This window comes from Colossoma macropomum, unplaced genomic scaffold (genome assembly GCF_904425465.1).
Source record: "Colossoma macropomum unplaced genomic scaffold, Colossoma_macropomum, whole genome shotgun sequence".
In the NCBI taxonomy this organism is placed as follows: domain Eukaryota; kingdom Metazoa; phylum Chordata; class Actinopteri; order Characiformes; family Serrasalmidae; genus Colossoma; species Colossoma macropomum.
Window position 1 is genome coordinate 30,470,472 of NW_023494799.1, and position 21,993 is coordinate 30,492,464.

Genomic DNA, 21,993 nt, shown 5'->3' on the forward strand with positions numbered 1-21,993 from the left:
TAAATGACCTACATTTGTGTTCATAAAATTCCCACAAGCTAATTAGTTGAAGAGTGTAATCTGTAAATTTAATCTTCAGTTAGTTTTCCATAGTTATTCTTACTAAATTGTGACTGTTATATTGTTTTATGTTACTGTTAATTTTTATGACATCTATGAATACATAATTTCATGTGACATACTAAGCTACAGCTTAACCCTCGCATTATGAGAGCAATTGAAAAATATATTCAGTCCACTTTTCTTGCATAAAATTATCCTTGATTTATTTTTTTGGACCTGATTATTAAATGCAAAAATATAAAAATGAATGAATGAATGAATGAATGAATGAATAAATAAATAAATAAATAAATAAATAAATAAAGTATGCTTTTGGCGTATGTTGCCTTGAGGCAACATTGTGCGACAATGGGAAGAAATTATATAGAGCCGAGTTCCCTGATTTGTTCCAAAAAGAGATTAAATCAGTTTCCTTTCCTCTGAATAAGACTGAATATAAGATATTCAACTGACAAACACAATATAAACAGTAAACAGTAGTAATTCTACAGGATGTCTTTTTAATATTAAACTTTGTAATAATAGTCCCCAGTGTTTTATCTTCATTTTTAACTTCTTTATTTCTGTATGAATACTGAAACGTGTGAAGCTGCACAGGACCACCATGTCAGTTTCATTCACACATTTCAAACTTCTGTATTTCAGCAAATTGCCTTTCAGACTCAGAAAAAGGGGCCACTTCTAAAGGTCGAGCAGACCTGACAAGTAGGTCAGCACACAGGCTGTCACCTCATGTCACACACCTGTGCATGTTAATGTCACAGGGTTGAGGCTGAATACTCCCACTCTCTGCTGCTGTGCCTGAGGCCTGCCAATCTCAAACCTGTCTGATGCCATTCCTACATGGGGAAGAAAGCCTGAGGCACAACGGCCAGCCTATTTTTACACACACACACTCACGCACACACACACACACACACACACACACACACACACACACACACACACCTACATTTTACCAAAACTACTTACTGATTACACTGATTGGACTAAACCTCAGTTTTAACCTGCAGAAGAAAACAGCCCAGAATGGTTTTGCTTTTTTGTAAAAAAAATAAATAAATAATAATAAAAAAATCTAAAGTGCTTTACGTTACACACACATATGACAACAGTCATATATATATATATGACTGTTGTCGGAACAAAACCTTGTATCTCCAAAATGATAACTTTACAGGACAAAGAAAAAACTACTTTACTTTTAATGTAAGTCAATGAAACCAGACTTTTTTCAAAGTCATTTTAGGTAATTTCTTATGGTCCATTCTTTATGAAATTTACACACAATGTAAAGGACAACAGGCATTTTCAAATTATGCCAAAAACTGAAAAACAACAAAAATGAAGACACAAGGTTTTCTTCTGACAGCAGCGATTTTATATATTTATATATATATTTATATATATATATATATATATATATATATATATATATATATATATATATATATATATATATATATATATATATATATATATATATATATATATATATATATACACACACACACACACACACACACACACACATACACATATATATATATATATATATATATATATATATATATATATATATATATATATATATATATATATATACATACTGGAAACAACACATCCTCTTCAGGGAACACACTTAAACATGGCTTTTTTTCTGCAAGTTTAACAGAAAAAATAAAACAGGAAATATAAACTGTAGCAGGACACATTTTATGTTTTTATTCATTTTTTCCAAAATGTTAAAGTTATCAAATAAACAGTTATTGTGCAGAAGTGTGTTCTGTGTAGAGGATGTGTATTTATCAACAAAACTAAACTTTTTGCAGACGACCATGTATATAAATACATATACTGTCTATGTCCAAAAAAAAATGTATCTGCATTTTTTGAATTGTTGCTTTTCTACATCACTTGACCACAGCAGCTGATGAATGGAGCAACAGAAATGCTTGAAATAAAACCTTTCACATTCACTTCATTAAAAGTATAAAATAGTTTTGTTCTCTCCTGTAATCATTTTGGAGATTCTTATCTTTTTTTTAAGCGACAATATATAAATATGTGTTCAAAAGTCCACAGTTTTGAAAAATTTAAAAGAAAGAAAAGTTAAACCTGTAAAATTAAGAAAAAATTCCGCACAATTTCTAGGTCACTATTCAAATTTAAGCAAATTTGTGACACTGACCATGAACACAAAGGTCAGATTTTGTTTTATTCTTATCTCTTCTACTGAAGCTCGTGTTTAGACAACTTTCAGGTGGCTTTGACTGCTCATCAGAGGCTTTTGCACAAACTTATCAGCTGAAGCGGACAGTGACATTATACACAAAGGCCCATACAGGCCTACTACATACTAAGAAAGTCTGAAATTCATGTATAATTTAACTTTTCATGCAGTTTATTTTCCATTTCAGTATTAGCTGCAGCTCAGGTGGCATTTTCTGTATTTCCCAGCCTTTCTGTAGTCTAGTGAAGGCCTGGCTGACACACCCTCATGACCACCTCTACCGGTTTTTCCTGAAGATGTGCCCAAGGCTTATGGGGGAGCAGCTAAGGAAGGCTGAATTAAAGTGAAGGTTAGAGTGCTGCGCAGGCACAGGTGAGCTCTGACAACTGAGGGCTGGACGATCGAGAAGGTACACCTTTACTACACAAACCGGCCACGGAGACGGTTGCTTTGGTTATTTTCCCGCAACTAGGATGGGTGTGGAAGATTTCAGCCTGAACCTTGTTTGACGTCTGACTGCTCGCCGTGCCCTTCGCTCAGGTAAGCGCTGTGGCTAGGTAGGTGCTGTCATAACATGCAGAATGAATTCCATTTAATTGCACTATTTTTTAGAAACTGCATCAATGCCTGAAACCATAAGACTTTGTTGTAAAATTGCTTGTGTAGACGGATCATGGAACAAGAAATCATCATTTTTGAACAGGCAGTTTAGAAATACGCAATAAATAACAGGCCTTATTACAACAAAATCAAGATGTGCTGTCAAAAGCGTGGACATAGCCAACTGCTATTACTACTGTAGTCTAAGTGACCTTATTGAATGCTGATGATTGCCTCTATTCTTCTGTTTTACCTTGTTATTAGCCAAATGCAACCTTACAACTTTATCGGACCCATGACATAGCCCTGCAGAACTTTCTTAGATAAATAAGATAGATTTGAAGCTTATGCTGAATACAAGCCTATGCAACCTAAAACAACTCATAACCCTCATGATTTCAGGTGGTGTGACCAGCTCTGTTCCCGTCCCAAAACGCACAGATGCTGCTACGCACTCCGCTGGGAACCGTGGCTGAAATGGACACTTGAATTTCAGTCATTGTTTCTGGTAGTGGGCGCAGCAGATGATCAGCTCCACCACTTTCTCATGGAATGACATCACACCCTCAGGACAGAGGAGGAATGTGTAGGTGTAGGCCAGTCATCTGGCAGCTACTGTGGTGTTCTTCTCACAGTCTCTAGGTGGCAGCAGAACGAAACGCAAAGCATGTTTTTCAAGCTAGTGTTTCACAACTTTCACACCCGATTCATCTCAAGAAGCATTTGTATTTCAAATGAGCATATTACATCACGCAGCAACGGTCAGTAAACTGGAAATGTAAGATCTCTCCAACAGCAATGATCTTTAGTTCTTCTTTTGGACCCTATTGAGTTTGGGCTTTAGTTAACCAGCTAACTCAGAAATCCTTAGAAATACCCTCCAGGACTGGAGTTAGGAAGCTCCACTAAAGCTGTGCAGCTTTTAACACTATTATTCTGTAGGAGGAGTTGAGTTGGCACAGGCAAGAAGCCATGAATATCTCAGGCATGCAGGTGAACCAGCCTTAGACCAAGGTGCTCCTCCGCTCCCTAACTTCCTCATTCATTAAGGCGTTCTGTTTTTGCTCCGAGCCATCACAACATGGCTCATAGTACATCCACATTTCTTACGCTGCCATTCTCCCAAGATGACTTTCTGTTAGAGGCCTCCGACAAGCTCCAACAGCTCTCACTGACATCACCCCACTGTTTTCAGTTCATGTTTTCAATCATGCAACATGTTTGGTTACAGATAAATGTAGAAAACTATTGATATGCCAGTCCTGTGCAGATTGTAAATAACTAGGAAGCTAAAAATCTAAATAGATGTTTTACATGAATGGGGCTGTTGAAGATTCAACGGCTGAGAAAGTGGATCAGCATTGAAAGTGAAAAGTGAAAATGTAATAAACATTCAGAATGTCTCATGTTTCCAAACTGGTGATCAAATTTCAAGGCAGATGACTGTAAATACTCGGGCGTATGCAAAAGTTTGGGCGCTCAAACCTCAAATAACGTTATGTTGATTTTGTAAGTGAAATTTAGTACATGTTCTGCACATTTTAATGCACAGTCACTGTTTATTTGCTGAATCAAATATACTGGGTGTGAATGTAAAATGTTGCCTGTTCAAAAGTTGTGGCACATTTTATATCTTTTATTTTTTATTAAATTCTGCAACTAAACAGAAATTGTGCACCAACATTTGCAGAAAAGAGCATTTTAAGTTTGCTCTCTGTGAAGGATGGGTTCAATTATTTTCACTTAGACCAGGGGTGGTCAAACCTTTGCTGTATTATTTAATCATTTGATAACTTCCTACTGTCCTCAAGAACCTAAATTGTTGAATAAAACTACATTACATAAACTGCATTTTTTTGTGTGTAAACAATCAAAGCAAACGTGATTTAAAGGACTGTACACATGCAAAACTGAATATTTACACACATGGATTGATAGCAGTTGATAGCAACAGCCCTTCTTATGTATAGGACTGTATTTCATGGTATTTTAAAAGAATAGTGAAATTGTTTTCCAAAATCTAAACTTTTACAGTGAGGTCATGAACTACAATCTTGAATTTGAAGACTTGTGGTGCATTTCTTTATTGAGCCATCTGGGGTGCCAAGCATAAATGTGCACTGTACACTGCTGTGTCTGATCCACTCGCACCAGCACAACACGCACTAACACCACCACCACATCAGTGTTACTGCGGTGCTGAGAATGATCCACCACCCAAATAGTACCTGCTCTGTGAGGGTCCATGGGAGTCCTGACCACTGAAGAACAGGGTAAAAGAGGGTTAACAAAGTATGCAGAGAAACAGATGGACTACAGTCTGTAATTGTAGAACTACAAAGTGCTCCTATATAGTAAGTGGAGCTGATAAAATGGACGACAAGCATAGAAACAAGGAGGTGGTCATAATGTTATGCCTGATCGGTGTAGGTGCTAAAGAAGGAAACCTTGCTGATACAATATGTTTTCATAAGACTCAATTTTACCACTAGAGGGCTTTTTCAACCGTTCAAGCTTTATACAGGCTGCTGCAAACCCAAGCACACATCCTAGGTCTAAAAAAATAAAGTAAGAAATAAAAGAAAGAAAAAGATGTTATTTAAAAGTTATTTATTTGATATTTACATAAATGATACTCAATTGGCCAGTGGAAGCTATGAAAGAATGTACAAGATACAAACACTCATGGTAGGTCACAAGACATATACAGCAGCTGACTGCAGAACAAACGGGTAATATGGGTGCGACGTCCTCACTTCGAGCATGAACTGTACTGTCACACACACGCATACATACGCACACGGGGCTGATTTGCCCTTTTTGTTGTAGCCGTGTAGAAAATGTGTTTGTAAACCAGACGATATGAGATGCTGACAGTACTTGGAAGTTTTTTTTACAGCAACACTTTTGTCCCTGAAAGTAGATCATTTGGCACAGGGCCCGAACAGCCAATTACGTTCATAATTTAAACACATATCTGTATCAAATTCCAGAGTGCAATACATTACTGCACCAGCATCCTGACAGAGAAAGAAAAGAGCAGACAAGAATCTTCTCAGCTAGTCACCTTGACCATCTTAATATGTAGAATCATCACTGAAATATACATAATTGCCGATTCGATACAGTTCAACGAGAAAAATCTGTTGAATAATACTCAAGAACATTAAGCACAGCAACTTGGCAATACTTCCCTTCCACTTCTCTATTTTTTTAAAAATCATGCCATTCAGATGTCAGTTCACCAAGACAGACGAGTGTGTTTGTCTCTGTATGAATGTATAATGGAGGCATACAGTACTGGCCATTGAACATTGGTCTAGTATAGGCACTAATGATACCAAAGTAGAGTTAACTGATGCTCGTCTTTCAGTACAGGAAGCTACATATAGTCCACACAATCATGTCCCATTTGTCCAATGCAGAGTGTGGGTGGATCCCTATTTATAGATGCAGAGGCGCATAATCCCTTTAAACCGTGTATGACTGAGACAATTCTGGAATGTAGCAATGTGATCATGAAGATGCCTTGGGAAAAAAAAAAACGCTTGAGGAGCGATAAACATTTGCTCCTTTTCTGTCCATTTGTTGCATTCGTCTTTACAGGCATATTCAGCGCGCCCAATTCAAGGCAAGTTTGCATCCAAAACAGCAAGCAGAGAGACATTTTAATGGCCATGAAAATGAGTTCTGTTTGTCTTTTTGCAGTATTAGACTCATTTGTACTGGGTTGTGCACACCAATGTAATGTCCCAAAATAAATTACGACTTGAATATATGTGATTTTATACTTCATTCTTTGTTTTTTTTTTATTACAATTATACTAACAATAAATTAAAAATAAATAAAGAAAAACAATAAAGAAAAGCTGTGATGTGTGATCATTGGCTGTAAGCAGAGAAATTAAAATGAAATTTAACACTGGGCACTCTACCTTCAGTCAGCATGCACTCAAAGAGATATTATATACTATAGCTCAAAAATTTGGAATCAACTGTGTATATATATATATATATATATATATATATATATAGAGAGAGAGAGAGAGAGAGAGAGAGTGTACTTTTTATAGTAATTTTAAATAAGAGGCATCATGGATTTAACGGTATTATAACACTCCACAATGCTGTACAGCTTTCTCAGTCATTTTGGAACCATTTACTGTGTCCTCATCATTCTGGGTCTAAAAATGAATCAGACTCTATAAAACTGCATAGTATTCCCAACATCAAAATCATTTTACAAGTGTATCTGTAGAAGAACTAGTATTATATAACTGAAAACGCTGATTCCAAACTCTTAAGCAGAACTATGAGTGCACTGCTGCAATAAAAGTTGTTTTCAAACCTCAGGCTTGTGTTCTTTACTCTTGTGCATTGGAGAGCGTGACTAAACATTTCTCCTGAGTTTGAGCTTGATGTAGAATGATGGCTAATTTTAAGCATCAAGAGCTCAAGTACAGAGCTTAAAGTGACCCAAATGTCCTTTCTTCCTTCATTAATCAGAGTGAAGACAATATACTGGGCTTCCCATTAGTTTAAAGGTGGGATAACTTCATGGTTATTGGAGAACAGTAAAAAAGGAGACCTCGGGTCAAGTCAATAAACATACAGAAAGACCCCATTCATGTTTTTCTCCTTAACTTCACAGAAATGTGTTTCACTAAAAGGGGACAAGGTCTTAAAAGGGAGCGAGAAAAAGTGAAGAAGTTTTGGATAACACTATTTGGAGTGGTCCTTTGTAGATGATTAATAAACTCTTAAGAGAGTATCAGTAACACAACAACAGTAGCAGTAGTAAAGCATCTGAATACATCGAAGTAAATATGTTGTAGATGTTCGGTTGATACTTTACTTACATTAAGTAGATGTGTTGTTAATATGTTACTCCCATTACGCAAAACCTAACCTTACCAACCTTATCTAAAACTTAACCCTAACCCTGGCCCTAATCCTAACCTTAACCTCAACCCAAAACCTAACCCTAACCCTCATATGTTTTTGACATGTTACTGAGAGTCCACTGAGTGTTTGTTTCATCTAAACAGGACCACTCAAAATAAAGTGTCACCAAGTTTTGTTCTTTTAGAAGAGTGAGTGGGTGAGAGAAAGGACAGTGGAAGTGTACAAAACTGATGACCCTCTTAGTAGCAATGCAGAGAAAGGAGAGGAGTGATTCGCCCCCAACAAAACGAGACACATACGTAAACAGAAACAGTCCTGTTTCACAACAGTACAATAGATCTTGGGTCCATGATAAAAGACGCGTCATGTGATAAGTCCCAATGTCATGTGGAAATATTTCTTAAAGCATGAAATAAACGCAGACAAATAAAAAAAACATGGGGAGATAAAAAAACAAAAAAGTGAAAGTATATAAGTAACTAGCCAAAATCAGAGGTCAGTCTTTGAGAACAAAGTGATTTCTCTTTAAATCGGAATGTCACCCACCCCTTTGTCAGAAGGTTACGGCTGTCTTCAAAAAGTGAAGAGAAAAACAGCACAAACCATTAAAGGACAGCGACTGAGGCCTGGGTCACTGTCTGTAGTAGGCACCTATCGGACAAAGACGGCAAGTGTTAAAATGCATTCTCATCACAAAACGTAACAGTTCAGCAATGCTGCTTTACCAACCTTTGTAAGCAGCATCAGGTCTGGAAGGTGGCCGAGCTGAGTAATTCTCTGAATAGGCGTAACTACTGTCCACATTCTCATAGTTATGGATGCGAGGAGGAGGAGGTCTGCAGAAAGACAGATAATAAGTGTGGGGTTGCAAAATGATGCATGTTAAAAAAATGCGTATGAACGCTTCTGGTACCTGATTGGTTTAGGATTATTCCGAGCTCTTTGGTAGTCGTGCTCTTCTCGTGTTCGTGGACGCACTACGTCCTCCTGCACAGGCTGAAGCACACAATACACAACTGTTTACATCCAGCTACAGTTCTGTGCAGAAGTAAGATTCATTTATTTAATTTCCAGTCAAAATGATCATTGAATAGATGTTATTTTTCAGCATCAGAAAAAGTGCAGAAATATATATTGAACAGAGAGTTAAACAGAAGCCTCAACAATAACATTTTTTTTCAGGAATCCTAGACATGTTCAGTGATGCTGAGGTCCGGGTTCTGTTGTGGTCAGGCCATTGTTCAAAGAAGACCAGCAGCTTCTCTGTTTAATTTGCAAAGTTTCTTTTTTTCTTTTTTTGTCTATTTTCTTTTTTCAGTAAAGGCTTCCTCACAGCTACACATCCTTTCAGACCCACAGCATTGAGCTGTCTTCTCACAGTGGAAGGATTTTTTTCAGATCTAAAGCAAGAGCAGAGCTTGACTTCCTCCTCTCTCTCAGATATGAAAGTTTTAAGTGCTGTGTACCTGAGGAGGGCATTTTTGGTGGTCTACCAGGTCTTGCACGGTTGTGAAGAGTCTATTTTTTCCTATAGCTTTTATGAAACAGTTTTGATTTTTCACTTATTTCTTTGACTTCCCCCGTCCTTATGCAAGTGGATTCTCGTATATCTAATCTCAGAAATATTTCCAAGACTTGCACATTTTTATTCTGACTGGAAATTAAATAAATAACTATCTCTGACATTTACCATTTTGAACATCATGTTAGACATCGCTACAGGCTCACAAACATCAGCCAGTGTCATGTGAATTACCTTGTAGTCACCCTCAGGTCGCCTCTCCCTCTGCTGTCTCTCCATTGCCTGTTTCTCTTTCTCTCTAGACCTCTTCAACTCCCTTTTCTCTTCCTCCATCAGCCGTCGGGCTATTTCCTTTAACAGATAACAGCTTCTTTTTTATTTTTGCACAAATAATGGCATTAAAAACGTCCCACAAGAACCTGTAATACAAGTTAACCTATGAGAGCAAGTCTTAAAGTGGCAGTTCACCTACAATACCTTTATGGCTAAAACAGTTCTACCAGTTACCATAAAAGGACAATACCTAGCATCATAATAATTGCCTTAATAATAACACCATCATTTATTCACATGCAGCTGCATTAGCACTGTCTGAATGAACCACCCCTTTAAAGGAAAGGAAAACAAACATCAATTTATTTTGCTTAAAGTTAGAACACCACCAACCTCGTCTTGTGCAACTTGAGCAGCTCGTTTGTCAAGCCGACTTGCCTGCACAAAAGACAAATAAATAAGAGAGTGAATGGACACTGTATTTCTTTTTGTTCCTCACAAACATTTTTCCTTTATCAGGATTTATCCTGCATACTTTCAGTTCCTCTTCTTGTAGCCTGCGTGCCACCTCCATGTCCTTGAGCTCCTGCTCACGAAGGTCCATCTGTGCCAAACCTTGCGTTGCTTCCTTCATGCCATATTCTCCTCGCACAATTCGTCCTACAGGGGGCATCAGAGAGGAACGTACACAAACAACTGTTAGAGCTCACTTAGATTAGGGGTGGAGAACTGAGGGCCAGAGTTTGGTTATTTCCCTGCTCTGGCACACCAACTACACCTAGTAAATAAGTGACGAGCTGAATTAGGTGTGCTTGAGCAGGAAAATAACCAAACTGTGTATGAAACTGTCCCTCCAGGACCACAGCTCTCCACCCCAGACACTTTGTAATGCTCGACATGTACACAAGAACTGGAAGTGCAAACCTCAAGAAGTAAATTTGGTTTGAAGGATCACAAATCCAAACCAGGGTCTCTTATGATTTGACAATGACTTGGATTTCAAGAAACAAGGAAAGCCCTACAGATTCTGGACCACATAGCTTCTCATGATCACAATTACCAACCTGGCTTAGGCATGTATATATTTAATTTCATGGATTTTCACAAAACAGAGAAACCATATACCTGGTACATGTTGAACAGAGTAATCATCCATTAAGGGTGAAAAAGAAAACAAAAGAGGTTGGAAAAATGGTTCGGCAGCAGTCCCTCCACCAGTTATTGCTAGGGTACTATCACGAGCAAGACCTATCCGTATCGTCTGACAATCTGGTGTGCTTTGATGCTTTATGTGGCCAGGAACCACCTACTTTGAAAGGAAAGGTCCGATTTGTTTCCAAATGTCTTCCTCTGCTTGTGCTACATTTTTGTGCTCCTGATTTTTTGATTAACACCTGTGCTATCATCTTTAGCCTCCCAACATACATTAATTCAGTTTCCTTAAATGTGGCTGACTGTAAACCTGTCCAAAAACTTTTAAAGATACTTGAATATCAGGCGATTTTCAAAAACAGGGTTAGAACCAAAACAAACCAGTGGGCAACAAATTGGTATGGGTCAGCAAACACATCAGGATTTTTCACTTGAAAGCTACGAAATACTCCTGAAATATCCTGAATAACTTAAGGATGTTATGCTGTGAACTTTCTTTCACAAACCTTTTTCTTGCTCTGAAAGGCTCAGTCGCAGCAGGTAGTTCTATCTTTCCCATTAGACTGATAAAACCTGTAGCATGGAGGTGCATACGGACTGAGAGCCAATCAGAATGCTACTGGCAAAATCCTGACAGTTGCAGCCAGCTTAACCTAAAGATATCAGAGGTTCTGTGTATGTGTGAGGCCAAGATGAGGCCACCATCAAACAAACCAGAATTATAATCAGACCATTTGAGAAATGTATGTGTGCTTTACCCTGAATTTTCACAAAAGAAGAGAAACCATGATCCCCATATACACCGGACCATCCATCAAGTGGAAAAGGAAAACAGGAGATTACAGGAGGACAGTTTGGAAACAAGTCCCAGAAACATGGATTTGCAGCAAACCCATCACCAGTTTTCACACCAAAGACCCAAGCAGAAAAAAAAGCATAAGCACACTCAAACACATGGGCCCTTCTCCATACCTCTCTCCCTGGAGGGATGCCCTGGGGACCTGGGCTCACCAGAGTGACCTCTGGAACTGGGCTCCTCAAACCCATCATTAGAGCCAGAGCTGACCCTCTGCCTGCTTCCATAGTCCGCATCCTCCAGGCTCTGTTCTGACCAGGCCCTACTAGTTGAAGGTAAGTTTGCATCATCCAGTTCTCGCCCTCTGCTTCTGTCTCTACTCCGATGTTTTTCCCTGTCCCTGTCCCTTTCTTTGGCTCCATGTCTGTCTCTTTCTCTGTCTCTGCTCTTAGCTCTACAGCCATTTCTGTCCATGTCCTGTTCCATTTCTGTGCACCAATATTGGTCTCTAACATTGTCAAGATTCAAGGACCTGTCTTGACTTCTATCTCTATCTTGATATTGCACCTTATCCCTATTTCTCCTTCGGTCCCTTTCCCTTTCTTGATCTCTGTCCCTTCTCCTTGCCTTGTCTCTCTCTTTATCCCAGGCCTTGTCCCTGTCAACTAGGTCATCCCTGTAAGGTCTCTCTTTCAGGGGCACCATGGGTTCCTGGTCATAACAAGGTTCGGCCCACTGGTCCTGGGTCTGGTTTTTCTTGTCTCTTCGATGTTCAGTATATTCTGCTTCAATGTGCCTGTTTCTTTCAGACAAGTATTCGTCAGGGTACTTAGTCCTACCCTCTGAGGTGTGGTGTTCAGGCCGTCTGCCCTTTCCATCATGTCTACCTCTGGTACCTTCAGAGTTATAATTCTCTGGGGCTCTTGACCGACCAGTTTCTGCAGGGTAATATTCAGCGTATCTGTCCGGTCGTCTTTTTTGGTCCAGTGCTGGAGACCGGTGATCTGGTGACCGACCTCGATCATGGTGCCTTTCCCTGCTGGACACTGGCGAATCAGAGCCGGGGTGCTGCATGCGTGGGTCTGGAGAGTGTCGGTAAACTGGTTAGGAGCAGGTGTAGAGAAAACCAAGTAGTGTAAAATGTGGAAAAAAGTTTGAAGGATATACTGAGCTACGTTAGTTGACAAAAGGTTAGTTCAATGCACACTGCAGAAAGTGCAAGGTCAAACATGGCTAGGTCTATCAGGACCTCCATGACTTTGAATACACAGTTCATATGCAGGCACTGAGGGAGACATTCTAATATTTAACCAGGGTTTAATGGGTTGTTTATAATGAGAGCCGTTATGGGCATTCACACCGCAAAAGCTGTTTCACTTGGTAAGTGTTGGGGCAAGAGTGGGACAACTGTTGCTAAGGTAAGTAAATATGGCTAATCAGCAACTGAGTAAGCCATATCTCATAATTTATACTTTTACACACCATTATTGTTTACAAAATGTTGAATATATTTTTATATAAGCCTTTTTCAGCAGGACACAGTCATATCATTGCATTGTTTTGCACTACAAAAAGATTAGCACATAATATTAAAACAGTACTGAAACTGAACTGTTTTTTTATCCAATGGACCGTAAACACACTAATGTGAAGCCTGTATCCTTGGATACCTTGTACAGAACTGCTAAATAATCACTGCATCATTTCATATCCAAAGTGATGGAATGCAAGAAAACTTTAAAGATACATAAAAAGAAATGTTAATGTACAATGTTAGCACGTTTATTGGGTTAATCAGTATTAGAAGCAACTTTAGGCCAGCTTTTGGAGATCAATGAGCACTGAATGAAGTGTGTTATGCTGGAGTGGTTGTGAACTAGTACAGGGTTCATTCACATTACTGGTGGGTGGGGTTTATATGAAATGCCTAGTATAATGTATTGCTACGCTAAATACTAACCAACTGATAAAGCACTCTCTAACACCAGTGCTGCATGACTTATCTAAATCTGTCACTTCTTCCTCCCAGACAGAGCAAAGCAAGGCGAGATGCTCCTCCCACGCTTCCCGTTCTAGCTGTGAGAGCTTAAAATTTGGGTATTTAAACCTTAATGCTGGATCCCCCTCCTCACTTAGACAGGGAGGAGAACTACACAGCACAGCAGAAACGCTGCTGGCGAGATAAACACGCACACCAGTGTGCAAATGGGGCTTAACCATGCTGTAGTGGTATTCACATTAAAATCGAGAGGAGGGAGACATAAAGAAAGAAAAGCAGCTCTCGTCTGCTAAAGATATTCCACCAAATAAGGCTGAGACGGTGAATGTTTCCTGCTGTGTGTGTATGTCAGGTGCTTATCTATGCCTCTTTATAGAACAGGGTACTGAGAAAAAGGAAGAGTGTGCGGTAAACAAGAACAGGAGCCTTCGTTTAGGCTGCACCTGCACTTTCCATCTGTTCACAATACAGTCAGGTACGGAAAAACCTCAAAGAAAATACGTTTTAAACTGCATTCAGACAAGAGATTAAGTGGCAGATCTGAAAGGAGTGCTTGTGTACCGAGGCTCATGGTTCATATGGGTGGAATACCAGCACTCAGCGAATCAGCGTTTCAAATCCACAGGCTAGCCTGGGAGAAAACGGTTGTTGCGTAACATTCAAGAGCAAACACAGGCGAACAAGGGCAGCCTAGACGAGAGGGTGGGGTCAAAAGGAATAATGAAACGCAATCTCGCTTTTCCAGTTTCGTATCACTACACTGACGTTGAGCCGTTTCAATCAGCGGCAGTGGTTAAAGTGGCTGGTCAGTCCACGAGAGCCCTTGTAAGATGTTTGGTAAACACGCAGACTTTAAAACTAACATGTGGTCACCTCGGCAGGCGTCCCCAGCACTTTCACAACAAACACCCACCACTCTCTGCAGTGCCTGAGGCTCTTAATAGAAACAGAGCGGTGTGGTTTGCTGTAGTGTAATGTGATGTACAACACACAAAGGCTTTAAATACACAGCTTTCCCCTCAAATGTAGTCAATCAGCCAAGATATGTTTGGGGTCTGAATCTTGCTTCTTTTGTTTTGCACTAAAGCTACGAAACTAATCTAACAAACAAGAAATGAAAGCTCATAGCCACGATTTAACACTGAGCAAACCGCATGCCTAAATCATCACACACATGCTTGTGCTGACTTGCTAACAGAGCTTAACTGAATATCAGTAGACTGCAACTGTTGGCTGACGTTGATGACCCACAGCTTTATAATGTGCCTATAATTACCGACTTTTTTTGATCGCACCATCAGTAGGATGTGTTCCTGAGAATAAGGTGGAATTTTAAATGGTTGTGCAAACAGGAGCCCAATGTGAGTCACTTCATGATTAAATAGATGACAGCAGTACAGGCTGAATGGGTAAATCTGAACATAAACAGTCATCTTAATTAAAATAAAAAAACAGAAAAAACATACAAAATGTACCCAAACCTAATCTTTAGCATGAGAATGGCATGCTATAACACTAAAAAAGAGAACTAATGAAAAATAATAAAAAATAACTCTAAATAATTCCTAACAAAAACAAAAACCACAAATGATTGGGGCTAGCTCATGTCCCAGTGCTGCAATATTTATGAAACTATGAAACCAAATATATATTAACTTCTGCTACCTATTTGAGTTTAAGAAGTGTGACTGTTAAAGTCTAGCAATGATTCCAGTCAGTAAAGCTCTGTTTAACTAAAACTGTTGGGAGTATAAGACTGATATCAATGCTATAAATATAAAACTAGACCGCCCCTATCGCCATTATTAGCCCATTAAAATCAGAATCGGCCACAAAATTTTCATATCGATCAGACCCTGGCTGTCGAACAGATGTGGAAGCAACCTCCAGATTCCAAGCATGTCTTGACAGACCGACTACATTTGGGGTATGGGTAAGATTGTATAACGCCGCATTCAGAAATCAAGTCCCTCAATGCTCTGTGTAGGAGAGCACCTGCATAAATGAACACAACACTCTCCAAAACATGGATGTCAAGCTTGGTGCTTTACCCCATAGGCTGCTAATTCTCTGGGATTCATTCACTCCAGAGCTAGAGGGCACTCTACACACCTCCTCTGTCTTCATAGTACTGCTCCTCAAAGTTCGCCTCCAGGTGCTTCTGCCTCTTCCTCTCCTCCTTCATTTCTCTCTCCTGCATCTTACGAGCAATGGCCTAATAACATAGAGATAGAGAAAGAGAGAGAGAGAGATGTACTGAGTCACTTTAGAGCATAACATCAGGTCTTTGTCATGTATACTGCTGGTCATATACATCAATAGTTTTTCCCCGACAAAAAAGAAAAGGAAGAGTAGCAGAAATGTGACACTGTAAGAATGAAGTTGGTGTGGACTAAGTGACATTTCTGTAGGTAACAGACACTATGTGGGGCAGTCTGAGACTGAAGGAGTTGGTGCTCTCTAACCTCATCCTTCTCCTCCTGCTGCCGCTGCTGCTCAGCCTGCCAGACCAGTTGTTCCTGAATCTCTTGAGCGATTTCACTGTCAATGCGTTCACTAAAGATAAAAGGAAGAAAATCAACTGAAAACAAACATCAGAGAGACAACATGGTTCACAATGCTATTACACAACACTTCACCTTCCTCCAGTCATATCCAGTTAAAATCACAGTCCTATTTATGTTGTAGTCATAAGCCTAATACTCAGATGTTATTGTAACAATCTGTTAAATTTTAAAGTCTCATGCTGTAGTGAATAAAGAAGAAAATCTTCTTTCTACAAATTTAAAACTTAACTTTCTCCAATATATTTTTAAAACAAATCCTGAAGCTAGGAAGACACTTTATATTCGCCTCCCCTACTGCATGCACAAGCCTATTTTCTGAAAATGTCAACATTTGCCTCAACTGTTTCTCTAAAATGATCTAAGGGATTATTTATAGTGCTTTAAAAAAGTATTAATATGGGACCAGATTCAAATGAGGCCCACTCTCTTCTGCTCCGGATGTGGGAGGGGGACAGCTTCAAAGCATCAACATCAGAAGCAACCAATGAAGCCTCAGACAGCTGGGTTTTATTCACATATTACAGCAGTGAACTACTGAAATGGACCAAAACAAAACTGTAGTTTGTGGTGGTTTAAACTGTGTAAAAAAGCTTGTTTATGGGTTTTTCTAAACACAATGTAAACAAAGTGTAAAAGGAACAGAGAGTATCACACGATCAGCAACAGAATGCAGGACTGATTAAAATCTGAGCTGTTCTGTTCTGACAGATGGATGAACAAAAACTGCGACGTCAGTATGATGTGGTCTTGCAGAGAAGGTTGTTCTGCATAAGACCTGAAAATAAACATCTCTGCTGCTCACTAATCCGCTGAATTGTACAGAGTAGTACAGTTACAGTCATATGCAAAACTTCAGACACGCCAGGTTAAATTACATGTTTTTTTTGATTCCATAAATGAAAATAAATTAACAAATTTACAACAGCGAACTTACAAAAAAAAACATAATACAAGACCTGTGCAAAAGTTATGGCACATTTGATGTTATTTTTTTGCAATATGTTACATTCTGACGTATGTACATAACATTTATTTTTTCACTACCATGCAGGTGCAGAGGCGCCACTATATACACATGGTCTTCTGACAGATTGCAGTATAGTACAGTATGTGTTAAGGGGGTTTTATGGTCTTAATTGTTTTGCTGCACCAATGGTCTATAGATTAATCAATTATAGAAATAGTCATTGCAGCCCTACTTGATATGTGCTCTGTTATTCAGCAAATAAACAGTAATTGTGTAAATGTGCAGACGCGTGTTCTCTGCAGAGGATGTGTTAACTTATTTTCACTTAAGAAATAAAAATAAAAAAAAAAGACACAAAACATCTTCATTTGATCAGGGATGCCCAAATAAAGGACATATCAACTAGGGCTGCAACTAACAACTATTTATAGTCTATTATTCTGTTTGTTAACTCAGTCTGCTGTTGCAGTTCAATCTAGGGGGAAAATAGATGGTGCAACAAAATAAAAAAAAGCCATATCGCTTACAACGATAGCTCTTCTCTAGTACTGCAAACTATCAGAATGACCATGTATATGTTGTGCAGTTGTGGCATGCAAGGTAGTGGCCACTCATTTGCATACCCGTGAGCCCCTGTGGCTGCCTGCTGTTAAGCTACTTTGTGTCTTTGTTTTATAGAAAGAAAATGTTAGCTGTTAAAAAGGTATGTCTTTCTTGCTTGTCTGTATCCTTACGGGTTACATCAGCATGTTGTGTTGTGTGCGTTCTGTGTTTTTCCGTCAGCGGGAGTCTGGCAAGTTTAGTTTAGCCTCCTGCCGGCCCCCATAGCATTTGGCTAACCACCAAGGATTCAGTTTTGTGCTGTAAGAGTGTACTGCCAACAAAAAGCAACGTGGTCAGGCCTGTGTTGTTTTTGCTTCTAAATAAACAAACAAAACATTTCTGGAAAACAGGAACCTTTTCCTACTCTCAATCTGTATAAATGCACACATTAAGTACAATTCCATGGTGCAGTGTCATGTCTTTGCAGCACTGGTAAAGCTAAAGTCAGCGCTGCAGTTCGTTCTCTGCAGTTACACTTAATGTATGGGCTGCTCACATGTCTTTGTGCTGCCTCCGGCTCTGGGCCTTGGCACGCAGCTCCTCCTCTTCCTGCAGACGCTTGGCCACCCGAAGGTCCTGCTGCACCAGCTTGCTCTTGTGGACATTGGAGGCAAGGTGGCTCTCAACTGGTCAGGTGAACAAAAGAACAAAAAAAAGAAACACTTCAGTCACCTCACTGAGTAGGGAGGTAAAAATACAGTGCATCATAATGTTTCATGTTATTGTGTCTAGCATCAAAATCTACCATACTTTAAGAAATGACTTTGGAACGGCCCTCACAGTCCCCTGACTTGAACCTCAAAAAATTGAAATTCTGGGGGAAGATGCTTTGCAACAAGACGGCTAAAGATTATCGCAGAACTAAAAGAGTGGGTGAAAATTCTCAAAACAGGAATACAAAGACTCCTTGTTGGTTCCAAACAAAAATGTTTGCAAACTGTGATATATGCCAATAGGGGTGTTACCAAGTACTGACTTCATAGACTGTCCAAACTTTTGCACCAACCACAACTGATCTTGTTTTTTTTTTTTTAAGTTATGCAAATATATATTTAATGTGGCACAGGTGCACAAACTTTTGCATACAACTGCATTCCTAGTCAAACAATTAGCTTTAATGTATTTGTCGGTCTGTAGTAATTCGTTATTTGCACTTTAATTCTGTAACTCTGGCTCTGGTGTGGCAAAACTGCAGTGATTAAAATGTTACCACACTTTAGATAAAGGTGTTCTCTCTGTGTGTGTGTGTGTGTGTGTGTGTGTGTGTGTGTGTGTGTACACAAGTACAGGAATTCCAGCAGGTAGTAACTGCAAAATTTACACTTTAAAATAAAACAAGGCACAGAAATTAGACAATCAGCAACCACATCAATCCTCTTGTTAAGTTGTGTATGATGATGCTGTAGAGCTACACAATGTGTTGCTAGACTAACAGCAAGGATGTTCACTATTGATCCAATGTAACCCTGACAAATACATCTATAAGTACAAGTGTAGGGCATCTAAAATAACAAGGCAAATTACATCACATCCTCTGTCTTAATATCTGTTTTCAATCGATACTGAACACATCCTGGATTCTACAAAGGCACCTGAGAATAACCAAGGCTGTTATTTGAGACAGCAGCGCTGTGGTGTCAAACTGCATTCCTGCAGAGAAACACTGCAGACTGTTTTCTTTGCTCTCACATACCTGATGAAACTCATGAAAGGCTTGTAAATTGGATGATGAGTTGATTTAGGTGTGTTAAAGCAGGGAGAACAGTGAACACTGCATTGCTGTGGCCCCCAGGAATGCTGTCGGACACATGCGCACTTCAGTAACTGGGAGTAGCTCATACAAAGCTGCTTTGTATGCACACTGTCATAATGTGAAATATTAGACTTACTGACTAGATTGAAGATGTTTTTTTTTTTAAACATCTTCAATCTGATCAATATATCTAATATTTCACTACTACATTTTTGTAATAACATTAAAATAATCTGACATTTTTAGACCTTTTTACTTGCTTTAAGTAATTATCTAAAGAATATGTAATGTTATTTTTACATAATTTTACAAGTATTAAATATTGAAGATCACTGGCAGCTTAAAGAAATAATGCTTCAAAAACGAGCAAAAAAATCGTCAGTTAAGTAAAATACATCTAAAAATAATGTCAGCAAAAGAAATATTAGACATATTTAAGACATTTTACTTGCAAAAAGTATTGTATATATACACTTAACAAATATGTGACTTCTGAATTCTGAACAATTTTCAAGAAAAACATTCAGGCCATTTTTGCTTCTTTGGGAAGTATAAAAAAGCAAGGTAACTTTTTTTTAAGGAACACATACTGGGAGTTTATTAGGTTTTGTTGCATACAGTTTATTTTGGCAAAAGTTGTGCTTCCTCTGTTTAGTGGTTGTATATTTGCTCTAAGGCCTCATATGTTAAAATTTTTGTAAAAATAATTCTGTTGTTCTGATTTTTGCTTGTTTTTGCTCTTGGTAACATCTTATTTTAAGGGCCACATATCGGGTGTTATTCTTTGTTCAGTATAACCCATATCAGACGTTTCTAAATGGTTTATTCAGTATGCAATGAGCTTTCTTCATAATAATATCTATTAGAATGTAGTTAAAAGGTCTGCTTGTAAAAATTTGCATAATAAAAAAATGCATAATAATCATTTTGTTTTGGCCTTATTATACAAATTACTGATCATGAATAAATCTTATTTGTGTCAACATTTTACTCCAATAGGCTCTAGCTGGTGTCAGCTGACTCACTGCATTAGCACTAATTAATTTAATAAACCACCAAATATTCAAGATGCATGCAATATTCTGAAGTAGAGTTTTACTCATCACTAATTGGTGGCTAAAAGCACTAAACAAGATTTCAATTCAATCTGTATGGCAAATTCAATACCCATGATTTTTTTATAATAGAAAACATGCCTTGAAATTATCTTTACTATAGAATCTGTGATGCAAAATAAATGAGCTGATTGACTTAAAACTTGTTTAGCTCAGTTTAGCCTGTAACTACAACTATACTTTACAATATCTAAAACATATTAAAGCATTATTGACTTAAACTCTTATTTGCTCTAAAGCAGTAAACTGCAGCAGTCATCTGACACTACAGAGAACGTGCAGGAGTCAAATGTCATAATGAATGAAGCCTAATGCAAAGTGAATTAACCAGCATGTGTTCTTTATACTGGTTCCTTAAAACACCGTATTACCAAAAAGGCAAAAACAGAAGCAAAAAAGAGAAAAGGGACCCATTTCATAAAACTCCTAACTCGATATTTTAAGTTCCAGATCAGGCACAGAGCCACTAAACAGAGGAAGCAAAACTTCAACCAAAAATACATTGCCTAAATTTAAGTCTGAGCCATTTTCCGAACCACAGCAATTCATGTGATCTGTGAAACTGGCATAAAGCTGTCAAGTCTATTTAAAGGGATTATCAGATATTTTTCAGTGCAGATAAATTGATGCAGAACAACACTTCAACCACTGACCTTTATTCCCACTAATATCAGCAACTGCTAAAACAGCTGCAACAGCTTTATGGACTGCAGCTAAACAGAAAGCACAATAAAAATGCACATATCATGTGATTTACTTGACTGAGGCTTCCAGCACTGCTGTAATGTACTGATGTTGCATTACTGTCACATTTTGCTTGTAGTTCTTGACATCAGGCCACACTGTAATCATCTGGGGATACAAATTTTAGCACTCCTGTCATCCCTTTTCTTGTTATTGCTGCTGTAACATGTCAAACCTGTTACAAGTTGTAAGAAATATCGATATCTAGGAATTTGGGGGGCTGAGGGCGCACCACCAGGTTTTCAGGATTGCAACTGCTAAAAATAAAAATAAAACATTCTGAACTTCATAATGTCCTGAGTGTAGTAAAGACCCATATGTGCTTGTTTCAGAGTGGGGTTTGTGTTGTTTTATATCTTATTTATATCCTTTATTTATACATTTTAAAAACAAGCAGTAGTCATGCAATATTTAAGTTAACACTGTACTTTCTTCACAGTGAGCCAACAGCTGTTGGTGGCTCTGGGGCTGTGTCGCTAAACACAAGCAGGTTGAGGATGAAAAGCAAGTGTATGTAGAGTTAAAAGGCAGGTCTGCACCCCAAATCAGCCTAATAGTAATAATGAATGTTAAGAATGTAATAATAAAGCTTTTATCAACCATTATATTTCCTGTTGCTTTCAGGTTCAAATCTTGCTGTGTGACTGTGGCTGTGACATAATCGGTTACAGAGACACAAATCTACAATCTGATTGGTCACC

General features: G+C 38.5%; 1 protein-coding gene across 3 annotated transcripts in view; it reads right to left on the minus strand.

Moving 5' to 3' along the window:
* Positions 1–5,489: 5,489 nt before the first annotated feature.
* Positions 5,490–21,993, minus strand: part of ccdc50 (coiled-coil domain containing 50) — a 30,102-nt gene continuing 13,598 nt past the window's right edge. Inside the window, exons 3-12 of one of the 3 annotated variants that reach the window (XM_036586096.1) lie at positions 18,177–18,306; positions 16,009–16,099; positions 15,656–15,758; positions 11,721–12,626; positions 10,132–10,256; positions 9,990–10,034; positions 9,558–9,674; positions 8,715–8,797; positions 8,531–8,637; positions 5,490–8,452 (exon numbers count right to left, since the gene is read on the minus strand). In XM_036586096.1, the coding sequence (XP_036441989.1) occupies positions 8,433–8,452; positions 8,531–8,637; positions 8,715–8,797; positions 9,558–9,674; positions 9,990–10,034; positions 10,132–10,256; positions 11,721–12,626; positions 15,656–15,758; positions 16,009–16,099; positions 18,177–18,306 (1,727 nt within the window). In that variant the 3' untranslated portion in view covers positions 5,490–8,432. Of the gene's footprint in view, positions 8,453–8,530; positions 8,638–8,714; positions 8,798–9,557; positions 9,675–9,989; positions 10,035–10,131; positions 10,257–11,720; positions 12,645–15,655; positions 15,759–16,008; positions 16,100–18,176; positions 18,307–21,993 lie in introns of all 3 variants that reach the window. The other 2 variants (XM_036586095.1, XM_036586097.1) reach the window with 2 other exon arrangements.